The sequence below is a fragment of the Bos indicus genome, chromosome 13 (assembly GCF_029378745.1).
Source record: "Bos indicus isolate NIAB-ARS_2022 breed Sahiwal x Tharparkar chromosome 13, NIAB-ARS_B.indTharparkar_mat_pri_1.0, whole genome shotgun sequence".
In the NCBI taxonomy this organism is placed as follows: Eukaryota; Metazoa; Chordata; class Mammalia; order Artiodactyla; family Bovidae; genus Bos; species Bos indicus.
The window spans coordinates 38,387,372-38,413,240 of record NC_091772.1 but is presented as its reverse complement, the minus strand read 5'-3'; the positions used below and the strand labels follow the sequence as shown (position 1 = coordinate 38,413,240).

The 25,869-nt window shown below is 46.0% G+C and overlaps 1 protein-coding gene across 2 annotated transcripts; it reads right to left on the bottom strand.

Annotated features, from left to right (window-relative positions):
- On the bottom strand, window positions 1-25,869 carry KAT14 (lysine acetyltransferase 14). 2 transcript variants are annotated; one of them, XM_019973221.2, is made up of 10 exons: window positions 25,611-25,869; window positions 23,430-23,548; window positions 20,990-21,111; window positions 16,408-16,589; window positions 14,338-14,757; window positions 13,657-14,225; window positions 6,470-6,606; window positions 5,438-5,613; window positions 3,025-3,215; window positions 1-1,039 (listed from the first exon to the last, which is right to left on the bottom strand). In XM_019973221.2, exons 1-10 carry the CDS (start codon window positions 25,867-25,869, stop codon window positions 866-868), a joined length of 2,349 nt encoding a protein of 782 aa, XP_019828780.2. In that variant the 3' UTR covers window positions 1-865. The 2 variants fall into 2 exon arrangements, with proteins under 2 accessions (XP_019828780.2, XP_019828781.2); XM_019973222.2 differs by having other exon boundaries at window positions 14,338-14,754.

Genomic DNA, 25,869 nt, shown 5'->3' with positions numbered 1-25,869 from the left:
TAGGTTGTAACAAGAAAATATTTTATTTGAGAACATTTGATACTGTGGGAAGCATTTCTACTAAATCCAAAAGCACCTGACTGATGGTCTACTTCCACTCTCCACAAGCCAGCCAACAGCCTCGGCCGGCAGACGCGAGGTGTGTCTGTCCATGGCTGACCCCTCCATCACCGCACACCTCCGTCAGGGGCACAGTCAAATGGCAGGCTGCCCGGCTCCTCCAGCCCCAAACTGACCTCACTTCACAGGACAGGAGAAGAGCTCTCGCCTCCCAGGCCAGGGCCCCAGCCGGAAATGCTCACAGGAGAAAGGTGAGGCAACGTCACACACAGACACTGTGACCAAAGTCAGCGCATGCCCCGCTCTGGGGACAGCACAGCCGGGTTGGGACAGGCTGGGTCAGCATGTGGTCGTCACCAGGACAGCGCAAGGCCTCGCGGACACAGCTGGGATCTTGGACTACAATCACTCTGCTCACTTTAAATGGGACAGAACATCTCTCCTCAGGAAGATCAGCTCAGGCCTTTCTGGCTGAACGCGCTCTCGGCTGAAGTCGGCACACCTGGCAGTCTTGGCTGACCTTGGGAGTCCAAGGTGCGGACAAAGGCCTGTCCAGTGACTCTGCTGACCAGGGGGTCACCACACACGCGTCCGCCCACGCCCCTCAGCTCCGCGGAGCTCAGAACCTGCAATGGGTGAGTGCTGCTGCCGGGCCTCCTATTGGCCCTCTCCTCTAAGCACGTGCACCATGAAGAGCTGCGCTCACATCAGCCCTCTCCTCCAAGCATGTGCGCCCCGTGAGGAGCTGCACTCACGTCAGCCCTCTCCTCCAAGCACTTGTGCCCCGTGAGGAGCCGCGCTCATGTCAGCGTCGCAGACGCAGAAAGAAGGCGTGCTTACACTCCGTGCTCTCCAGGGGGTAATACTTGTCATAAAAGTCTAAGACGTACTCTTCCGTCTTGAACCCGAACTTCTGGTAGAGCAGCATGGCAGGGTTGCTGGCAGAGACGTGCAGGGTCACGTCCTTGCCCATGCAGGTCTGCAAGAGAGTGGAGAAGCACACAGTGGGAACGAGAGAGCCTCGGGGAAAAGGAGTGGGTGGAGAGAGTCCCTGACATGCAGGCAGTCAGGTATGGAGGCTGGAAGAGTCCGGCCTGAGGCTGGGGCACGGCCCCACCAGCTAGCGCCCGTCGGGGGACCCAAGCCCGCTGGCCGCCGCCAAAACCCTCGATGAAACGTTCCAGACTGAGGAGGTGGACGGTAAGCTGATTGAATGTTTTTTCCCAGTTTTTGATGGAACTTGCTCAGTAATTCCCACATGTTGGTGTCTGTCCACCTTTAATGAGGCCTCTTAGTATACGAAGCCTTAAGGACCCTGGTTTGTATCCAGTTTTTTCCTCTCTGGAGCAAAGAGCCACTGGGGATATTTCACTGCCAACTGTTTTATAATTCAGTTACATTTAAGTATATCCAGCGTAACAATACCAAACACTATGACAAACTTGAAGAAACAAGGGATGAAACCAGACATTCTGTTTTTAAAAACTAGATGTCATCCTGCAAGACAATCATAAACGCTTCCCCCTGGACCTACTAGGAAAGATGTCAAGTTATGTGACCGGGTATGAAACCTCAAGACTTCTGTTTAATTATACAAGCTGGGTATCCCCTAGGGACATTCCGAATCCCAAAGACGACCCCCTCCCCCCCCTCCCCCGCCCCAGCACTCCCAGACTTCTCAGAACTGAGGTTTCTTCACGTAGCACCAGCCTTATCCAGTGGGGGAAAAGAGGGGTGTCTGTCTACTGCAGCTAGGCAGGTTCTCAGATTCTTTAGCCACACAGAAGAGAGCACCGGAAGTTACATAAACTCAGAATTGGCTCTTTAGTGAGGAGGTGCTGAGATTGTGGGCTTCATGAGTCTTGGAGGTTTTACAACCCCGTCCTTAAGGCTTCCTATACTAAGATGCCTCATCAAAGGTGGACAGACACCAACATGTGATAATTATTGAGCAAGTTTCATTAAAAACTGGGAAAAAACATTCAATCACCAACTCCTATTTAAAAAGAACCTTGCCTACATGACACACAGTGCTCCATACCGAATGGCTTCAAGTAAGTCACCAGATGAATTCTGGGGTAAAAAAAAAACCTTGCCTGTGCTTCTGGTGTTTGTATATAAATATATGGTCTATCTTCCTCAAAGGTGATACAGATACATCAAAGGATGGATTACTTAGAAGGTTCACAGCAGCTTACACAGTGACAGTAAAACTACAAATAAGCGGCAATAACAGAATATACCTACTGCTGATAGGATGAGGTTTTTTTGGTTTTGGTCATGCTGGGTGGCATGCGGGATCTAGTTCCCCCACCAGGGACAGAACCCGCACCCCCTGCATTGGGAGTGCAGTCTTAATCACTAGTTCACCAGGGAAATCCCTGATAAATGGTTTTGTTAAAATGTTTAAAAATACCTAAGAACTAAAAATCACATGTTCACCCCCACTTCTCAGAGTCACCACGGTGGTGACTCCAAGACCAGAAGCAGTTACAAGATGGACGGTCCCGGACTTCCCAGGTGGTCCAGTGGCTAAGACTCCACGCAACCAATGCAGGGTGCCCGGGTTCGATTCCTGGTGAGGGAATGACCAGGAATTTGATTCCCATGTGCTGCAACTAAAAGTTTGACTTCTGCAATGAAGATCAAAGATCCCACGTGCTGCAAGAAAGACCTGGTGCAGCCAAATAAAAATTAACTAAAAAAAAAAAGACGGTCTGAGTGTTGCAGGCTCTTACCTCTGTACGCACCTCATTTTATTTATTACACATGTCCACAAACTGATTTCTTTGAAACTTGGGTCTGAGGAGTGACCTCTTTGGGGGTGAGGCTTCTGTCTAGGTGTAAATAACCTTGTGGACAACAGAGCTGGCTCCCCTTCACCTGGTGTTGCCTGGCTCTGGCCCCGTCCGCACTCCAAGCCTTTCAGGGCAGGTAGGCAGACAGTGAGCAGAGACAACATACCTGAATCAGATGATAAATCATGAAAGTTGCGATCCCCGCTCTCCTCCAGTCAGGATGGACAAACAGAAACGAAATATAAGCTTCGTTGTACTTCACGTCGGGGACCATGAAGCCGAACGCGATGATGACTTTCTTATAGAGGACGACGACGCTGAAGTCAGGGTACTGCAGGCACTCGGACAGGTCGACGCCTATGCAGAGAAGCGATCAGTCAGCCCAGGCTCTGGGATGAGTGAGCGGCAGGCTGTTCAGTCTGTGCTTCAGCTGCACCTGCCTGCTAAAAACACCCAGACTGCAGACAGAGACACCACTGCAGACGCCACACATAAATACCAAAATTAGCATCATCTGGTCTGTGTACATATGTTAAAGAAGGGAAGTGGGACAGGGTGGATAGGAGAGAGCACGCAGGCTGGAAGTGGGCACACCTGGCTTTGAGCTTGGCCTCTGGGCCATGTGCGCCAGCTGGCACATACCCCAATGCCGTGCCTCGGGAATCTGCCTCAGGTGAGATGAGAGATACCCAGACCTGAAGGGAAGATCTAAGACCGCCCAAATTGTCGTGTTCTTTACCTCATACACAGACCACTGACAAGCTCTTTGGTACAAATGTCACTTTTTACAATAAAGGAGTTAAATATCACATAATTCCACGCTTATTGTTTGGAAGCCACCTCGCGCAGGGACAGGAAGAAACAGACACTCCCAGAACGTTCCTTTCAGCCCCATCCCACCCCCCACTACATGCACTGACATCCTGACAAAATCTTATCCAGCCCCTAGAAGACGTATTGTTTCCTTTACATTTCAAAGCAGAGCCACAAAGAACATACATTTAGCAATGAGAGAGTGTTCCTTTAATTGATGACTTCAGAGACTATATATAATGTGGTAAGGCTGATAAAATGATATATTGCATTGGGTCTATTATTTTCAAAGTCTGTGATTGGGGTTTTTGGCTTTTTAAAAACAACTTTTGGCTGTACTAACACCAAGGACTAGTTAAGTAAACAAAGCACACAGAATTATTAAGCAAACATCAAAAGTGTCCAGACACATCCAAGCCACCAGCCTGGGATCTCGATACATGCGGGAGATAACAGGGTGAACCATTTCTTCTGAAACCAGAGACAAACAGGGAAGAGGAACAAACGGCACTGTTTATTGCTTTAACTTCTGTGTGGATCACAATATACTGTGGAAAATTCTTAAAGAGATGGAAATACCAGACCACCTGACCTACCTCCTGAGAAATCTGTATGCAGGTCAGGAAGCAACAGTGAGAACTGGACATGGAACAACAGACTGGTTCCAAATAGGAAAAGGAGTGTGTCAAGGCTGTATATTGTCACCCTGCTTATTTAACTTATATGCAGAGTACATCATGAGAAACGCTGGGCTGGAGTTAGCACAAGCTGGAATCAAGATTGCTGGGAGAAATATCAATAACCTCAGATATGAAGATGACACCATCCTTATGGCAGAAAGTGAAGAAGAACTAAAGAGCCTCTTGATGAAAGGGAAAGAGGAAAGTGAAAAAGTTGACTTAAAGCTCAACATTCACAAAACTAAGATCATGGCATCCGGTCCCATCACTTCATGGCAAATAGATGTGGAAACAGTGGCTGACTTTATTTTTCGGGGCTCCAAAATCACTGCAGATGGTGACTGCAGCTGTGAAATTAAGATGCTTACTCCTTGGAAGGAAGGTATGACCAACCTAGACAGCATATTAAAAAGCAGAGACATTACTTTGCCAACAAAGGTCCGTCTAGTCAAGGCTATGGTTTTTCCAGTAGTCATGTATGGATGTGAGAGTTGGACTATAAAGAAAGCTGAGTGCCGAAGAATTGATGCTTTTGAACTGTGGTATTGGAGAAGACTCTTGAGAGTCCCTTGGACTGCAAGGAGATCCAACCAGTCCATCCCAAAGGAGATCAATCCTGGGTGTTCACTGGAAGGACTGATGTTGAAGCTGAAACTCCAATACTTTGGCCACCTGATGCGAAGAGCTGACTCATTTGAAAAGACCCTGATGCTGGGAAAGATTGAAGGCAGGAGGAGAAGGGGACGACAAAGGATGAGATGGCTGGATGGCATCACCAACTCGATAGACATGGGTTTGGGTGGACTCCGGGAGTTGGTGATGGACAGGGAGGCCTGGTGTGCTGCGGTTCATGGGGTCGCAAAGAGTCGGACACGACTGAGCAACTGAACTGAACTACTCGCTTCTTCCTGATCTTAGGAGAGAAAGAGATGTTCATATTTTAAACTGTCTATATGAGCAGACAAACTGAATGAAACCATATGAGTAAAGGTTTTGGGGTCACATGACACACACACTAGTTTTAAAAACTGCTGAAGTGAACGATACAGAAGGTGGACCTGCTGAGCTTGAATAGGGAGAACATACCAGGCCAGAAGAACTCCTGACACATGGAGTTTATGGTTGGGATGTGATTTGGCCGGACATAGCAGTAATCAAGAGGGGCGTCTGGCTCCGGCATCCAGTGAGGGTCCCCCCTGTGCAGGTGGGAGCGGATCTGGGAGAGCAGCTGCAGTTTGGGTGGCTTTGTTTCATAATCACGCCTCCAGAATCCAGAAAAGAAACACACAGAAGACAAGGAAAATACCCATTACTCCCAGCCATTTGATTCACAATGCTCCTTGATCTGCTGAAAATTTTAAATTAATTTGCACTACTTTATACGTCAGCTGACTTAAGAGCTACAGTATTCTTCTGGTATGACACTTAAAATTATCTCTACTAACGTTCGTTAGACAAGACCTAGTGGAACCTGCCAGGAAGTCCACTAGTGCTGGTGAGCCTTAATGAATGGACTGTGGAAACAGAAACGGCTTTCTAATTCCACCCTCTGACCCAGGACAGAGCCCGGGGAGGAAGGCCCAACTCCGCCTGGACATCCGGAGACCCAGGGGCAAGGAGCAGGCTTGTATGCTGACCCATGGGTCTGCCCAGGGGGAGCGTGGGGGGCTGGGCCAGGAGGACACATGACTGGGGTGGCAGAGATAACTGTCAGTCATGTGCAGCCCAGTGCGGGTGGGGGTGGGAACTCTCTGGTCAGCTCACTGTCCAGGTGCTGCCTACATGGGATATTCATCATCAGTCCACAGACAGGCCCCACCGTCCCCTTGTTTCCTTTTGCAGACAACTAACTATGTACAATTTAAAATAAAACAATAAGTATAATAATCAGAATGAAATCTCAGAGTTGCCCTGTATATTTATTTCAAAGGGACCAACCTTTCTATAATAATATACAGTTGAAACACACTGTATATTGTTTCAGGACGAGACTAGACACAGAGCAGAGGCCTGGTCCTTGCCAACGCCAGTTCACAGACGTGGGGAGGCTGGGGCTGGCTCAGAACCCAAGCACCACTGCTCGTGCCACACCCAGTGTCACAGCTGTCCTCTGTGTACCTGATGTAGGGTTTCAGGATCCGAGACGTGTATGGGCTGACGATGCTCTGGTCCACAGCCGTATCTTCCGATCCCACCAAACGGTACAGAAACTTTGTGCTCTGGTGCCGGAATCCTTTCCTGGATGGCAAGGCAGTCTGTGAGAAAGACAGGCCAGTTATACAAAAATAAAATTACTCAAAGGGCTGGTTTCATTTCTACAGATGAGTAGTACTTAGGACATTTTTATGTGGCAGAAAGTAGGTCTTTCTGCAGGACTTAACTGGAAAATTTAAGGTTCATAAAAACTTCATAAGTACCTTTGCATAAAACTGGATATGAAAACCTAATTGCAGTTTAATAGTTTAAAGGCAAAATAATTAAAAAGTTTTAAGTTATGTATAGCTTCTCCAAGTTTCATGTTGTCTATAAGGCACCTTGAATCCGTTCATCAAATATCAGTCAGTCCAAGCATCAGGTGGGTCACACACACATGTACACACACATACACGGCTCCTGTCTCATGAAGGGTCTCTGTTACCATGGCAGAAATCACTGTTGCATGTGTATATGGATTTATTACAATATGTCTCTACTGAGTAAATCTCACAAAAGTAGGACTGACATAGATTATTATCCCTACACCTCAGTGTGAGCAGAGAGGACTGACCAGAGGGTAGAGGGGACATGGTCCCTGCTCCCCACAGGCCTGCAGACGCCTGCTCTCCACACAGGGCTGCTCAAGGGCCCTCGGTCATGTCGTAATAGAACACGGACAATTAGGTTTCATAGCAAACAGCTCAGACGGAAGATTAAAAAGTACATTTACAAAGCGGTTTGCCAGGGGTTGGATGAAGTTTAGAAACCTGAGTTGTTTTTGTAGAATCAGCTTGCTCTTGGGCTAGAAAATAACTTTGTTGGAAGAAGAGCATGAATTCCTTTCTTAATAATTTTGCTCTGATTACTTCCCCAAACTGGACACCAAAACTTTCAGAGGCCAATCAACTCTGAAATTCTGCCAGGACTTTGAGTTTTCAAGTGAAATTCAAACTTGGGGTACACAGTTTCCAAGTACAGCCCGTTTCCTCCTGAGCCTGAAGGCACACCCATCTCCTGTATCAAAAGACGAAGTCAATGTCCCCTCCTCTGGAACCTGGCAGGCCTGACATAGGCCTGACCGGTCAGAACATGGCAGAAGCAATAACACTCTGGGACCTCTGAGCACAGGCCATAAGGGAGCTGGTGGCTTCCTCCTCGAGTCCAGCTGCTGTGGTACCCAGGTGGGACACTGAAGGGCTGGTGGCCACATGTAAACAGGCTCTAGCGGACCAAGCTCCAGCTAAGTGGAGCCACAGGGTGCCCCTTCCTTCAGCTCATGAAGTAGAAAAATACCCAGCTGAACCCAGTCAACCCACAGACTCAGAAATAGTTATTGTTTTAAGCTATTAAGTTTTGGGGTGGTATGCAACTTGAGAACAGGTAACACCAGCCACTGAGCCTGTGAACAGCGTCAAGTCAGCATGTGGAGGTGAGGTCTGTGAGACCCCCGGATATGCACAGTCCTCACCTTATCTGTCTCCCTGGCTTCCACACCAGGTTAACCATCCTTAGCTTCTGCCTGGTCCATGAACTACCCCTGCCCCCTACCGGGCTCCTCCCTGCCACACTCATGCCACCCCATCCATCTGAACACAAGGCCAGAGCCTACTTTTAAAAAGTAATAAAAGTCACCTTCCTGGTCTGAAACTCCTACATGGCTTCCAGCTGTGCATTCAGAATAGACACAGACTCCTGTTCCACGCCCTGCAGGATCCACGACCCCATTGGCCAGGTCCTCTGCCATTAAGACATTCCCACCCCACGTGCCAAATGAAATCCTGCCTCGGGGCCTTCCTGCCCTAAACCTTCCTGGACGGGCTCCTCCTGAGGATCAGAACCATGGAGCATCACCTCCACAAAAGGTGCAGTCCACCTCCCACCGCGCTCCCCATGGCACTCACTTGAAGGAAAAGTCCCTGCTCGTTCAGTACTGTCATCTCCCTGCTCCTGGTGTCGGGGACCTCCTCTGTCTTAAGTCACTGTCTAATCCAGAGCCACGCCCTAACTCCCTTCAATTCCAAAAAGGCTGAGAGGTGAGGAAGCTGCAGAAGAAAAGTCTGAGGCCTGTAGAGGTTTAAGGATTATGAGGTTTAAGGCAAGAAGCCATCTGTTTCCATGAGAGAAGTGCAAGTGCTGATGCAGAAGCTGTGGCAGGTCATACAGAAGACTTAGGTGAGATAGTGACAGAAGGTGGCTGCACTAAACCACAGAATGTCAATGTAGATGGAACAGTCATCCAGTGGAAGAAGCTGCCATCCAGGACTTTAATAAGTAGAGAGGAGAAGTCAGTGCCTGGCTTCAGGCTTCAAAGCTTCAAAGGACAGGCTGACTTTTTTTTTCTCTTAGGCTGACTCTCTTATGAGGAGGGGCTAATGCAGCTGGTGGTGGTAAGCTGAAGCCAGTGCTCACTCACCGTCTGATTTATGCTCCGTCTACACAGCCTGTGCTCTGTAAATGGAACAACAGAGCCTGGATGACAGCACATCTGTTTTCAACATGGTTTTCTGAATACTCTAAGCCAAGTGCTGAGACCCAATGCCAAAACTGAAAAGCCGAGAGGAAAAAAAAGCCCCTACCCACCCCCAGAAAGGAAAAGAATATCTGAAAACTGTGGTGTAACTACTAAAAGTGTAATATATGCAAAATGGGAATAGCAGGAGGAGCACACAGGACAGAAGAAATACCTGAAATGATAACAGCTGAGGATTTCCCCAAGTTAATCAGACACCAAACCAAAACCACAGATCCAAGGAGCTCACAGAACGAGGAGGACAAATGCTAAGAAGTCTATCGGTCACCTGTAACAAAAGGGCAGAGGTGCCAGGCAAGATAAATGAAAGCAAAAGCACTTAAAGTGTGTGAATACAAATAAATATCAAAAACAAAGAGAAAACTGTGAAAGCTTCCAGGGCACAGGAGAATAAAAGAAGACCACCTATAAAGAAGCAAGTGTTAAGAATGACAACGCAGCTTCAGGAACAAGCTGATAGTGAGGTGATGATGAAGTGGTGATGCTAAATGTCAACAGGGGAAAAAAAATGACAATTTTATATCCAGCTATACTATCATTGAAATGTGAGAGTGAGGATGTTCTGAACTTCAAAAAGACCACATTTTAAGAACTGTTACAAAAAGTGCTTCAGCAAGAAATTAACCTGGAAGAAATGATGGGAAGTGAATGAAAAGTTTAAGTTTAGTGAGGTTTATTGTTGACTAAATAAGCAACACAATGGAAAAAAGGAAAAGGAGAGCAGGCAGAGGTAGTTTTTTGTTTGTAGGGCGAGGATCACATGGTAATATTTAAAAAATAATACAGAAAAAGAAATACATGTCTTAAGTTAAGACCTATAAAAAGAATAAAAATGGAACAATTTTCTCTATAGAAAAGCATCAACGTCACATAGACTATTTTCTCTGACTACAAAATAATCTGATTAGAAATTAAATCAATTACTAAAAGATAGTATAAAAATTCTCATGTATCTGAAAACTAAGAGTTATTTAGCACTAAATAACTCTTGAGTTAAAGAGGAAAGGTTAACAAAAATTGCAAAACACTAAATACTGAACTATAAAAAAAGTCACATCATTTCAAAAGTCATGAGTAATGGCTAAAATATCACAGGGACAGTTACAGCTACGAATATACTGATCAGAGGACAAGAAGGCAAGTGGATTGAACAAACGCATTTACGGCTGCTCCCCTATATAACTGTATTAAAGTGACACTAACATTCCAGGTTAAGATGGGGGATGAAACACAAACATTTAATTTTACTTCTTCCCAAAACCCCGCCACAACTATAGAAATAGTCTTTAAAAATAAATAAATAAAAGACAAATACACAAGAACAAAAAGATCGGAAGAAACCACAGTAACTGGGAAGCAGATAGATTAAAATTAAGAGATTTCAAGCCAGAATCTAGAGCTGGCTTTGGGTGAAGTGAGAACCAGTCCAACCTGTACTGCAGAATCCTCTTACAATGCAACTGGCAGCACCAGTTTTGTCTGGCACCAGGAATAAGGCAGGCAGAGAACTAAGGTGCAGGTAAAAGCACAAGCTGGAATCAAGATTGCTGGGAGAAATATCGATAACCTCAGATATGAAGATGACACCATCTTTATGGCAGAAAGTGAAGAAGAACTAAAGAGCCTCTTGATGAAAGGGAAAGAGGAAAGTGAAAAAGTTGACTTAAAGCTCAACATTCACAAAACTAAGATCATGGCATCCGGTCCCATCACTTCATGGCAAATAGATGTGGAAACAGTGGCTGACTTTACCTTTCTGGGATCCAAAATCACTGCAGATGGTGATTGCAGCCGTGAAATTAAGACGCTTATTCCTTGGAAGGAAGGTATGACCAACCTAGACAGCATATTAAAAAGCAGAGACATTACTTTGCCAACAAAGGTCCGTCTAGTCAAGGCTATGGTTTTTCCAGTAGTCATGTATGGATGTGAGAGTTGGACAATAAAGAAAGCTGAGTGCTGAAGAATTGATGCTTTTGAACTGTGGTGTTGGAGAAGACTTGAGAGTCCCTTGGACAGCAAGGAGATCCAACCAGTCCATCCTAAAGAAGATCAGTCCTACCAATGAACACCAAAGAAGGGTGTTCATTGGTAGGACTGATGTTGAAGCTGAAACTCCAATACTGTGGCCACCTGATGTGAAGAGCTGACTAATTTGAAAAGACCCTGATGCTGGGAAAGACTGAAGGCAGGAGGAGAAGAGGACGACAGAGGATGAGATGGTTGGATGGCATCACCGACTCAACGGACATGGGTTTGGGTGGACTCCAGGAATTGGTGATGGACAGGGAGGCCTGGTGTGCTGCGGTTCATGGGGTCGCAAAGAGTCGGACACGACTGAGCGACTGAACTGAACTGAAAAGCTGCGTGCGGAGCAGTAAGACCCCTCAGCAGGGCTGTGCTCTCTGAGGCTCCAAGGGACAACCTATGCCAGGCCCTTCTCTCGGCTTTTGGTGTGGCCTCAAGGCCTGTGCTCCTCAGCTCTGCAGACACACCGCTCGAACCACTGCCTGGGCCGTCACTTGGCAGTGGTTCTCCTGTTCTTGGGAGGACACCAGTCATGCTGGGCTAAGGGCCCACTTTGCCCCATGCAACCTCAGCTTAACTACTTGTATCTGCAAAGGCCCTATTTCCATGTGAGGTCACATGCACAGGCACCAGGAGTCAGGAAAATACACACGTTTGGGGACACAATTACATCAGTGACCTGCAAAACACATTAAGCCTGTCTTCTTCTGGAAGGCTTCATCTAATAGCAGCATGCTCCATCCATGCTTCCTACACTGTTTATGGATAAAGAGTTTAAAAAGGCAGAGGGAATGGTTAACACTAAAAGTCAAAGAGTCGCTTCCTCTGGGGAAGTGGGCAGGCTGCAGAATTAAGGTGGTTTTAATGCCCTGTTTCTTACTGATCTTATTAACTTCTAAACTATACCTGTATGTGTTCTTGTATGGGTAAGATGCCTTTCATAATTTTAACAGTTAAGTATAGTGATTAAAAGGAACAAAGAACAGGTGACCAGATGACAGCACAAAAGCATATGAATAAGTGGCAAGTGACTAAGACCAGGAGAGCCCAAACCTAAGGTGGCTGTGAGGACAGGCCAGAACCAGTGTCTCAGGTCAGCAAGGACATCAGGTCCAAGTGAAGCTGAGGGCGGGCAGGGGGCCATAGACTGAGGGGTCTCTTGGGTCAAGAGGTATTAAAGCTCCAATGACACTTCTGCCATCCACATACAGAAACCACCTCTCCCTTCAGGGCAGACCAGATTCTCTGGAGGCTCCAATGAGAGATTCTGATGCAGCCAAGGGTAGAAGTTCTGTCCAGAAAACAGGGAGACTCAGGGGAAGTTTAACAACTGCATGGTCAGCCCCTGGCTCTCCTCACAAGGTTCCTAAGATGCATGCAGGCAGGTTACGGCTTCCCAGGAAGGAGAAACAGGAAAAGAATTACAGGGATCCAGCTGGAGTGAAGGTCTTTGGAAACTACAGAACCCAGAGACCGAATCCAGCCTGCTTTCGTACATACTGTTTCTGGCGCACAGTGATGCCTTTCATCAGTCGTGTATGCTGCCCTCACACCACACAGCAGAGCTGGGTAGCGAAGTTACAGCTACTTACTCTCTGACCCCTCAGAGAAAAGGCTTGCACACCTCTGGTTAAGAGGGTCCAACAGCCAAATAACAGGAGTGCTCCGAACAGACAGAAATAGATGCCAGGAAATTCCAGAACTCAAGAAAGAGCATTTCAAATAGAAAGGCCCATAGGGAAAGGCCCAGCACCGGGAAGAACAGCCCCACATGCAGCGCAGTGCTGGGTAACCAGAATACCAGCAGCAAAGTCCACACCCCACCAGTGTCCAGAGAAGACAGGTAGAAGACCAGCCCACCACAGAAGAAGACAGGAAACATGCAAACAGTCCAGACAAGCAAAGCACAAACAACCAGGAAACAGGAGAATGTTCTAACTTCACCTGTAATCAAAGAAATGCATCCAAAAAACAAACAAAAAAAACACGACTTCATTTTATAGCCATCAGAGTAGCAAAATTAGTTAAGGAATGGTTAGCAGCAATGCCAGCAAGACACAGGAGAGAGACTGGCTGGCTCCTGCCATGGGAGGGTGGAGTTCTGGCACTTGTGGCGCAATCACCTGTCCCTGGAGCGCTCACACACTAGTGTCCTCCGGCCAGGCGGACACCACGCCGACTCGCTGCTCTTCCTGCAGGGTGTCTCCTAACTACACAAATGAAACCACACCTTCACTCCTGCTCAGCTCAGCGTCTGGTACACTGGCACACTGTACATCCTCCACAAACCTGCCAGTCAAAGCTACAACCCAGAACATGAGTAGCCACCCTCGGAGACTAAGAGATATGCAGAGAATGTCTAGGTTCTGTCTAGAATACCCAAAAGGAAAACAGAAACCCAAACTCAGATGTATTCAGGAATGTTCACGCTGGACAATTAAAATAAACACAGCCCAGTCGTCTTTGCACTTCTCCCTTCACTGTTCTTCCACTCTCCAGAACGCACCAGGGAGCCACAGTCCCAGGAGTTGAAGAGTGAGACAACACCCACCTGGTACCGGTCAAGGATTCTAAAGTCCTGACAGGTCGTCCTGTACGTGGCCTGTCCAGCTGGAAGCCTGGAAACTCCTCCATCTTTGGCCCCGTAAATTCCGTCCACTAACAGGAGCGCAGCGTTCACGACCTGATCCAGGTCAAAGAGTGGCAGCCCCCGGTCCCTCTTTGCCTGCCGGACGATCAGCTTCCGCTTCAGTCGCCGGGCCTCAGGGGTCATGGCCACGGCCCCAGGACAGGCCTCCAGCCGCCTGAGGAGCAGCTTCTCCTCATAGATGCTCACGGGGGTGAACTTGGGCCCCTTGGGCTTCCGGTCCTTCTCCAGTACAGGTTTCCTCTTCTCTCGAGCCCTCATCTGCAAGGACGTGTTGGAGTCTGTGTCCTCACTGTCGATGTCCATCCTGTCGGGCTTCTCCTCCTCACTCTCTACCTCCTGCTTGATCTGCTCGGGGGCCCTGACCTTCTTTCTGCCCCCGAGCCCTGTCCCTGAGGCAGCCGTACCGGCAGGGGGCGGGACGTACTCCATCCCAGGGTCTATGACACCGTCTCCTTCCATCTCATCGTCATCTGTGAGAAACAGAAAGTAAGTGAGGAAATGTGGCCCCACCGCCCCCCAGGGAAAGCACACTCACCGCCCCAAGGGCCACACAGGCCCTGAGACCCCAGAACAACGGCTCACCATGAAACAAGGCCTGTGGCGGCATCACATCCGGAATGAGGTCAGCTTCCGAAAGCAGGCTGGGCGTGGCTGAGTGAGAGGCCGGGGTCCCTGGGGCGGAGAAGTCCAGGGATGGTGAGGGCGATGGGCTCGTGAGCGGAGTGCGGTCCGAGGAGCTCAGGGACGAAAAGTCGATGACTTCTCCTTTCTCGAGAATCACGTCAGGCCTGCGGCCTCGGCTGATGAATTTGACAGGTGTGGAAGAGCTGCTCCGGTCAGCAAAGCCAGCCGCCTCTTTCTGGGCTCTCCTGATATCCTTGGCTTCCTGAGTCCGTGATCTTTTCTCTTTCAGTTCCATGGCAGATTCCACAGGATTCCGACTCGCTCTCTTTCTAAGTCCCTCAACAGTGATGATGGGATCTAAAGTTGGTTTGGAGGCTGCTGGTGAAGAACAAAAGATCTAAATTTTTAAATACCGATTCAGCACTAGCTACTTTTACTAACTTATTGTGAATCTACTACCATAGAAAGAGAAATGTTCAATGAATGCCCTGAACTAAGATTAAGATTTCTCTTAACCAGGAAAAAGGAATTATAATGTAAATACAAACACTTTCCACACGGACTTTCACTTACTGGAACTGGTAAAGGTTAAAAGTTTAGAAACTGGGATGGCTTAGGGATGATAAAGAACCTGCAATGCAAGAGGCCTGGGTTCAGTGCCTGCATTGGGAAGATCCCCTGGAGAAGGGAATGGCAACTCACTCCAGTATTCTTGCCTGGAGAATTCCATGGACAGAGGAGCCTGGAGGGCTACAGTCCATGGGGTCACAAAGAGCTGGACACGACTGAGTGACTAACACTAAAAGTTTGATAATGCTCAGAGAACACAGGGGAATAGGGTATTTTCATGTCTTTTTGGTAGAGCATAAAGTTTATCACATCTTTTTGGAGGGTAATTTGGTAATATGACTAAAATTTTGAATAAATATATGCCCTTTGATACAATAACCTATTTCCAGGAATTTATCACAAAATATTGGCAAATGTATTAAAGTATTGTTTAAATAACAAAAACGATAGAAATAACCAAAATGTGCATCAACAGGGTAATGGTTTAGTTATCATGCAGCTACTCAGTGAAATGCAATGAAATAAAAGGAACAGGATAGACCTACATGTACTGCTATGGAAAGATGGCCAAGATATACTTGGTGAGTGTGGAAAAATTGGAGAAGAGGTAATATAGTATGAACCAGTTTTTTTTTTTTTTTTAAGAAAATGCTTAAATATACAAAGAAGACTTCTAAAAGCACTCACAAGAGACAACAGTGGCCCCGCTGAAGTTAAGCTGCAGGAGGTGGAGAGGGACTTTCAGACTTTATAGCTTCAATATTATATGTTTTATTCCCAGCTACATTGTTAAAAAGTTATAAGTTTATTATCAAAACGATTTTAGATTAAAAAAATCAGATCAATATGTGACAGTAAGGAGCTACTGTTAGTTTTTTATAAGTGAGAAAATGCCATTAAGGTGAGGTTACAGGAAAGAACCCTTATGGCTAATAATGAAATATTTAAGAAGGAACTGCTGATACCTGGAAGTTGCTTCTGAATAACCCAAGGGTGTGGATGGGTGGGGGGCTGGGAAGAAGCACCCAGGGGCCCAGATAAATGACATTAAAGGAGATCTCCAGGGTTAACAGCTAAAGTGAAGACAAAAGTGTGAAGGGATTCACTACATGACTCTCTTCACATCTGTATATTTAACATTTTCCATACTAAAAAGGTTAAAAACATAAAAAAAACTTACTGAAAATAGACAACCTTTTAGATACCCAAGGAAATTTATAAAGTTGCTAAGTCATGTCTGACTCTTTTGTGACTCCATGGACTGTAGTGCACCAGGCTCCTCTGTTTAGGGGATTCCTTGATTAGGAAGTTACAAAATATTTTTGTACACTATTTATTTACAGAATAAAAACCTGTGTTAGAAGAAAACTGTGGAGCAGAGCAGCTCCAGGGAGGCCACAGTGCCTGCCTGGTAAAAATAGGTCGTCTACACTGGCATTTCTGGGCTCATGACAGTACCTTTCACTTTCAGAGCGGAGGCGGACAGCTTCTCTCCCTCGGGTTTCAGCGTTGGGGGCCTGTTGTGGACGAGCTTCCACCATCCTGGTTCTCCGAACTCCTGAGCTCCCGAGCGGAAGTACATGGGGCTCCCCACGCTGAGGCAGCCAGCGACCGTGCTCCACCAGGTGGAAGTCTTCTTCCTGAGAGTCCGAGGATTTAAAAATTATTGGCTTTACAACTCTCTCCTTACCTAGATGGTGCAGTCTCTGCCTCCAGGTCTGGGATGGGCTACGGAACCTGCCTCTTTGAAGGAACAGAGCTCTTCAGGTAAGGGAGAGGCACAGGGTTCTGTATGGCTTCAAATCCCGTCTCCACCACCCCTTCTATTAACAGCTGCCTCAGGTTCTTCATCTTTAAAATCAGGATAATAAAACTGGCAAGGCTGCTGAGAGGATTAAATGGAATAATGCCATAAAACAGAGCTCATAAAACACTTCTTATCAGAATCCACATGATTATAGAGTTTCAGTTGGGAAGATCCCCTAGAGCAGGGAATGGTAACCCACTCCAGCATTCTTGCCTGGGAAATCCTGGTGGGCTACAGCCCATGGAGTCTGACACAACTTAGCAACTAGACAACAACAACAGGCTAATTTTATTTAACTTGAGCTGCTTTTATGTATGGGGAAAAGGAAATGGCAACCCACTCCATTCTTGCCTGGAGAATCCCAGGGACAGAGGAGCCTAGTGGGCTGTCGTCTATGGGGTCACAGAGTCGGACACGACTGAAGCGACTTAGCAGCAGTAGCAGCATTTATGTATCAGTTAAACCAAGTCTCAGGAAAGCAAGCAGGAGAGTCCTTAGCCCTGGTAAGTAGTTCATTTTACACACGGAGTCGGAGGCATCCCTCATTCTGCTACCTGCCTTCACGTAGCAGAGGAGGAATATAACTATATGGTACGTCCCACAAACACAGAGTCGAGCCTCAGGGGAATAATCAACTCTAACCAAATCCCCCACCCCCCAACCAAAACACAACAAGCATTTAAAAATAACTACACTAGAGTGTATACACCCAAAATTTTAAATATGTAAAATGTCAACTGGGGCTTCCCAGGTGGTATAGCGGTAAAGAATCTGCCTGCCAATGCAGCAGACGCAGGTTGGATCCCTGGGTCAAGAAGACCCCCTAGGAGTAGGAAATGGCAATCCACTCCAGCATTCTTGCTGGGAAATCCTGGTGGGCTACAGTCCATGGGATCACATAGAATTAGACACAACTGAGCATGCACAGCACACAAAATGTCAAGTACTCAGGTTCCTGTAAAAAGTTGGTCTATCATATAAGGAAAGTGTTCTATTTCCACCTCAAAAACATAAACCAGTGACCAGAAATCCTGAAGAATCGTCTTTAATTACAAAGGCCAGTCTAACAATGGAAAATACTGCTGAAAAGGCAAAGGAGAAAGGTATTCTTAAGAACAGAGATATACTAGACAAATACAGACAAACCAAAAGAATTCCACAAAAAAAAACCAAAAAGACTGTAAAGGGCCTAAGCACTGAGATGGGAGAGTGACCCCCAGCCTCTGGCCCCAGAGTACCTCTCTTCTGCTACCATCTCACCTGGTTTTGAAACTTCCAGACCCCCACCCAGAGGTCTAACAAGGGGAACCTACTCCAGAGGTCTCTGGAGCTCTGTTCATTTTTCTTCCCATTGTCCTATTTGGCTTCAAATCCCTCTAGTGAATTTCCCATTTCAGTTATTGTACTTCTCAGCTCCAGAACTTCTTTTTTATTTACTTAGGACTTCCATCTCTTTGATGGTATTTCTGTTTCATTCATACCTTGCTGCCTGATGTTTCCCACCTCTTCCTTTAGTTCTCTGGGCATCCCTAAGCTGTTCTAAAGTCTTTGACTAGTAACTCCACCATTAGTCCTTCTTCAGGGATAGTTTCGGGTTTATTTTTTCCCTTCAAATGGGTCATACTTTCTGGCTCTGTGTATTCCTTAGGGTTTGTCTGTTGAAAACAAACATCCGACATTTGGACGTCAGTCTTTCTTCTTTCCCCAGGGTTCACTGGACATGATGGCTGCAAGCTGTCTCTGTGCCAGAAATCAGCTGGACTGAAAACTCAAGGTCCTCTTGGCTCACGTCTAAGCCTGTGCCTTCCCCTGGGCATGCATGGAGACTAATCGCCCCTGTATAGATGGTTGCTTTCGAACATCTTCAGTCTTCAATGTCTGGCTCCAAAAGAGGGACAAAGAGGAAAGTGAAGGTGGGGAAGAAGGTGCCAGCCCTTAAGTTCCTTTAAAGTCAATCCAGCCAGAGAGGCGGGGCCTGCAACAGTGCGGGGAGGTGCAATGACAAAGGCTGCTTACCCCTTTGTCAGCACTTCTGTGATCAGAAGCAGCAGCGGGAGATCAGAGCACAGATATGATTGGAGGACACGGTCCTGTGTGTGCATCCAGACCCCACACTGTGCCAAGCTGCTCCTGGAAGGCGTGTGTGGCTGTCTGTCACTGGGCTGAAGGATGTGAGGTCATTAGACACTACTGTACTCAGAGCTAAAATTGACCAAATGGACTGTAATTTATGGTCCAGCTTCTTCTAGAGGACAATCCACCAAGTAGAACAGCACTGACCATGAAAACCTGCCAAGATCTAATTTGATCAGTTTTTTCCCTTCCCTGCCCCTTACAAATGGGGTGTATTAAGTTCCATAAATAGACCTATATAATTAAACTAAGACAACAGATTTCCTTTCCTTAAGAAAAAGAACCAGTTAAACTGTCAGTTCTTTTCTTAGTACCACTAAATATCTCCAGAACAAAAATAGCTCCTTTTGTAAAAAGGCACTGAATCTATTTCTCCTCATGGCAGCCTGCAGACGGTCACCCTCCCCGATCCCGCAGCAACTCTGGCACAGCTGTGACTTCTTGGCATCTGAGGACATGGGCGAGGACAGGCACAAACTCCCTGTGCCCACCTTTATCGTGTCCATATTGCCCCAAATCTGCAGGATTCGTGCATCTCAGCCAGAACTTCAGAAGGCAACTAACAATCACAGTCTCAAACAATCCACCAATGCAACTGCCAACTTGCTAAATCCCTGAGAGCAATGAAAATCTTGCTCGATGCACATGTACCTTCAGCTTCAACGTCTGGTCTGGATGTCTGTGGCCCGGCATCCCTACATCTGATGACCCAAGGAGTGGGTCACAAAGGAGGGGCAAACTCAAAGCATCATGATGAAAAAGAGTAACAAATGCGGAGTAGGAAATGGCAACCCACTCCAATATTCTCCCCTGGAAAATTCCATGGACAGAGGAGCCTGGCAGGCTACAGTGCATCAGGTCACAAAGAGTCAGACACGACCGAGCAACTGAGCACCCAAAACATATTGCTCAGAATATACAGGTACCATCTTCCAGGGAATGCAATATACTTCATATTAAGTCAGATCTCCAAAGTGTCTGTATCTATTTTTTTAACTTTTTATATTTGAGTACAGTTGATTAACAATGTTGTATTAATTTCAGGTATAAAGTGATTCAGTTATGCATATACATGTATCTATCCTTTTTCAAATTCTTTTCCCAACTAGGTTGTTATAGAATATTGAGCAGAGTTTCCTGTGCTATACAGCAGTAGGTCCTTGTCACTTATCCATTTTAAAAATAGCAATATGGAGCTTCCCTGATGGCTCAGTGATGAGGAATCCACCTGCCAATGCAGGAGGTACAGGTTCGATCTCTGGTCCAGGAAGGTCCCCCGTGACAAAGCAACTACGCTCAGGACTACTGAGCCTATGCTCTAGAACCCAGGAACCACAACTACTGAAGCCTGTGTGCCCTAGAACCTGTGCTTCGCAGCAAGAGAAGCCACCTCAATGAGAAGCCCACGCATTGAAACTAGAGAATAGCCCCTGGTCACCACAACTAGAGAGAACCTATGCAGCAACAAAGACCCAGCATAGCCAAAAATAATAAATAAATAGGTAAATTTTTTTAAAAAAGAGTAACAAATGAATAAACCACATGCATGTAAATCTGCCTAGACCTGGCAAAGTGTTATGAATGCCAAAAAGTACACAATGGTTTCTACCTTCCAGAGCTAATAAAGACAAACACTAGTAATTAATGAAGAGCAACTTCAATGAGTCCAGTCAATAACTGCCATTATTTCTCTTCTTCTGACCTCCTATAAGGCACTGACTCTAAAAGGACATAATAGTCCTCTGTCCTCAAATTAGTCACCTACCCAGCTATTATGCAGCTTCATTTAATCAAACTCTGTTTTTCAACAGTCTAAGAATCTGTTCAAACATCTTCCTGCTCAGTAGAAACCAGTAGTTTCCCCTGGATGTAGGGTAAGAAGTATGGAAACCTACACTTATATCTATGCTGGTAATTATACCCACCTCTGCTGAGATTGTTAACTTAAAGTGAAATCATCTTCTGGATTAAAAAATTTTTAGGAACTGCCTCAAGTGTATACGCTAAAGCTCTAAAGGCTTGCATTAGGCTGTCTTAAGTCGCATGTATTTTGCTCTTTACATCTTCATTCAAGGATAAGACTTTTAAAAGTCACATTACCTATTTCCTAGTAGAAAAGTCCAGTGTTTCTCAATAAAGGCACAGATGTCTTCCTTCCACCGGAAATAGCCCTGCCTCCCGCTGCCTTCCAGGGACAAGTTGTACATCGCCAGCACGACCACCTGGAACACAAGTGCACAGGTTGGGAGAAAAGTACCAACAGGAAGAACGTTTGCTGTTTGAGTGGGCATCAGGGGAGGGGAAGGATAACACCCTGGAGAATCTTCAGTACAGAATTCTACTTCCTGTTTGCTTTCCACAGATGAGCATCACTTAGCCTTGTAATCACGTGCACTTGCTCCTCACATGTCACCAACGCCAGGCTGCTGTGTGGCTGAGCTGGTGAAGAGTAAGGACTGTCCTAAGCACCCCCATGCCCGCCCCCTCCATCACTCAAAGGCAGCACTAAATGCTGTGTTAACCACAGGCATCAGGAGGCCCCAGGGGCTGCTCCATCTGGTGTTGCTGACAGACAGTGCTGACCTTTACTAAATATTCTGAGCATCACCCCTGCACATACACTTTCTAAGCCCTTCAGAGGCAGAAACAAGAGACTATCAGAATTTCAGAACTGAAGACAATGTGAGGTACCATCTACTCTGGGTTTAGCCTTTCTCAGCCATGGCCAACTTCTCCCGAGATGAAACTGGCATGGACGAGGGATAGAGACCTGACGGGCCTGGCTGCCCTGTTTATCCTCAGAGAGCATGACACCCCCAGCTCCACTGCATCTGGCCCAACCATGTATTTCACAGGTAATGCATTCACAGCCCCAAATGGGGAAGTACTTTCTTGAAATATAAATAACACACTGTATAGAAGAGAAAAGAACAAAAAAGGAAGTAAAAATCATTTTAAATCCACCATCAAGAAATCATCTTTTTTAACATTTTCGGTGACGGTCCTTTCAGACATTTCTCTTCTCATCTAAAGAAAGTTTTGTAGTCATAAATGGACAAAAATCTATACATGTTATTCAAAACCATGTTTTCATCCTTATAAAAATGATGATTAATTTTGGGTCAATGAAACTGAAAAGGGGACAGAGAATCTAAGAAGAGAGTCCTTCCATAATTCCAAATCTGCCTATATGTGCACACATCAGAATAATGGTAATATTAATCTGATCTTGCCAAGACAAAGTATTCTATGTATGCTTTGGAAAAAAAAAAACAATACCAGTTATAATATTCATTAGACTGTAAACATCCTCAGTACAAGCTTCATTTTCTACTCACATATTTTCAGGCAAGTCAAAAAACGCTCCCTAAAACCACCACTGACAGATTTCATTAGATGTCCTAATAAAAGCAACAATAATTAAGATGACAGTCCCAGGCTGCAAACACAACTACAATCTATAAGGACACCATAAGTGACTTAGACGGTATAACAAAATCACCTTCTGATTATCCTGTTTATTTCCCCTCATAGCAAAAAGTGCTAGGGATAATTAACCTATGTATTTGTCTGCTTATCATCTAAAACAAATGTCCAGAAAGTCAGCTGCCTGGGGCTGTCTTGGCTGTCTCATTCACCATAGAAAAGAAAGAGCTGGATGAGAATTAGCTAGTCTCGACTAGACTCTACTCTCCAGGCCTAGAACAGTGCCTGGTGCATGGTATGCACTCGGCATTTGTTGAAAGAACAAACATAAAAACCGAGTGAAAATGAAAGTGAAAGTCACTCAGTCATGTCCAACTCTTTGCGACCCCATGGATTATAAAGTCCATGGAATTCTCCAGGCCAGAATACTGGAGTGGGTAGCCTTTCCCTCTGCCAGGGGATCTTCCCAACCCAGGGATGGAACCCAGGTCTCCCGCATTGCAGGCGAGAGACCTTTACCAGCTTTACCAGCTGAGCCACAAGTAAGTGATGTTTAATTCATAATTTTTAGAACTTAAAAGGCTGCATATACCATTGGTGCCTTGCTATAAACATATTAATATAAAAACAAACCCCCCAAAATTAACACAACCTGGAGATCAGTTATAAGATACTATTCAGGCAATAGTTGGGCAGGGTTAGGTTGGCCAACTTCACTTTTTTTAAATTGAAGCACAGTTGCTTTCAGAATTGTATTGTTTTCAGCTGTAGTGTAGTGATTCACCATCTTCACATTTTTTAGAATGGTTTTATTTTTCTAAAAACAGCTGCCAGAAAAATGTGAACCTCTTTGATTAAAATCAGAAATTTGGTATTATATATAAATGAAACTGTGTGGGTGAGATTTTCAAGAATCTCAAACCCAGTGTGCTAAGTTGGCAGTGAGTAATTTTACTAAGAACTCTTTTCTCCACATATTCTGTATGATTTTCATTGTGAAAAAGTGACCCTCAAAACAACTCAAAAGCTCATATGTAAGTTCCTCATTCTCTAGACACTTACTCCAATAAATCTGGGGCAGACCAACCTCACAAACTCTAGAGGTTTTACTCACTTGCTGCCATGTCAGCTTCAGCCTCTCATACTGCTCCTTGCCATCTTCTGAGCAATCAGAACAGGTAAACCTAAAAAAATTATCGCCCTTAAGGTAACTGAGCTGTTCCCTCAGCTGACCTAGGAGGAAAACAAAAAGATACATCATTAGAACAAAGTAACCAAAGGTTTAATCAGTTTACCAACCATTTTCCAAGTTTCCCAGGCCGTCTTCCATTTTTCTTTCAGCCAACCCAAGTCGGAAGGTTATTCTTCTACTATCAAGTGCATGCCCAGTAAGATAGATCCGTGGTTCCCTGACTTTCAGAAGACATTGAGAAGACAGGTACGGTTATCCTCACTGGCTGTTCCAACTGTTAACATTCCTGACTCCTACAAGAGGTCTCCTTACATACCCTTTAAGAAATATCTGAGCTCCCACTGTGCCATTTGGCTAGGAACTGGGAACAGGATGCCCAGGGCAGATGCGCTGAGCGCCCTCAGAGGCTTATAGCTGCTGCGAGGGGCACAGGGCGGGCAAGCAGGTAACAGCACCACAGCTGCTCTCCATCCTGTGTATCAGAACCACCCAAGAAGCTGTTTGTTTTAATATCCCTGGGCTTGTCCCACACACAGTTAATCAACCTCTAGATGTAGGGCATTTTCTGAAGTTCCCCAGGAGATGCTGAAGCTCTGGGAGACATGAAGACCCCTGGAGTGGAATGTGATGTGCTCAGTAGGGCAACATGAGGGCACATAAAAGAGATGCCAATCTACACTAGGAAGACAGGAGAGCTGGAAAAAGTGGGGGCACTGGGGCCTGAAGGATGCTTAGAATTGACAGGTGTAAAAAGGTGCTGGGGGTGTAGGGAGGATAGAGGCTGCAAAGACACACATGTTCCACAAAGGAAATTCACATGTGCAAAGTCCCAGGGAAAAGAAAGACCTGCTCGTGGAGAATGAAAAGGTCACCCTGGCTACAGAGCTCTGCGGGGATTATCTGTGGGGAGAGGAGGACATGAAGGAGAGGCTGGAGCAGTTGCAGGTGCCCAGCAGGAAGGGCGGTTTACAGTGAGGACAGGAGAGAGCCACCCAGCCATCCAGAACCCTGGATCTACAAGCAGAGACAGCTCAAGAGCAAAAACTAGCTAGTGCACATGTGCGTGCCTCTGCGCACGCATACTTGTATGTGCTCAGTCGTGTCCAACTCTTTGTGACCTCACGGACTATAGCCCCGTCAGGCTCCTCTTTCCGTGGTATTTTCCAGGCAAGATAACTAGAATGGGCTGCCATTTCCTACTCCAGGGGATCTACTTGACCTAGGGATTAAACCCATGTCTCCTGCAGTGGCAGGTGGATTCTTTACTCCTGAGCCACCTGGGAAGCCCCCAAAACTAGCTTATAGGTAGTAAATTTTAGGTTTGCTTTCTGTGAAAATGGTGTTACTTTATTAAATAGTAATTAGGAATCTGAACAGCTGAATCCATCTTAAAAACATCTCCACATACCAGAAAATGACCCAGTTCACAACAAAAAATACACATACACACATATATCTAAATTTCTCTGACTTGGTTACAGGTTCCAGTACACAGAGTACTCCTCCGATACATGTGTCTTTACCAGTCTCCATCTAACGGGAAAGCCCTGCTTCGGTAACTGCCCTGATGCCTGGCAAAGGACCTCCTGGGGGGTGTGTGTGCATCTACTAGCAGATCTACCAGCAGATCAAGGAAGCCAGCAAGAAGAAAACACTAGAAACAGGCACAACACATTTCTAATCTGCTAATTCCTTCTATCAGCAAACTATCGCAGCTGTTTTCCATGTAGGTTAAATATTACCTGAGTTATAAGTCTGAACTTCAGCTCTATGCTGGGCCTAGAATTTGGTTGCAAATCCACAATAATGTGACCCTGATAGAAAAATGCAGCTGATTCTTTAAGTCACACAGAATTTCTAATTTTTACTGGGTGGCAATCAAGAACGTTAATTTAACAAAGTGACAGAGGTTGGCAGTCATATTTATTAGGACAAATGTGTCTATGTTTTATATAAGCCTGCAGTTAAGCAACTAAACTAGTAATAAATCAAAGAGTTATCTTTTTATTTAGATCTACTTCACATTCCTGTTTCTTTCACAGGTTAGGAAAACACATCTTCCCACAGGAACTGACAGAGCAAAGGAAAGGAGAAGCTCCTTACTGGCTGGGATCCACTTCTGGCACTTGTCGCAGAAGTAGGACAGCTGCTCCTCCATCCACGACACATCCCCTTCGTCACTGTTGAGGGAGTCCCCGCTATGGTCGTGAGACAAGTCCACAGATGCCTGGTCCTCCGACTCCACGATCAACAGGGTCTCCCCCTCCACCTCCCCCTCCTCCAGTCCCTCCGAGGTTGATGTTCTCGTGGCTTCATCGTCGTGCCGACTAATCAAACCACTCAGGTGGATGCCACCCTCCAT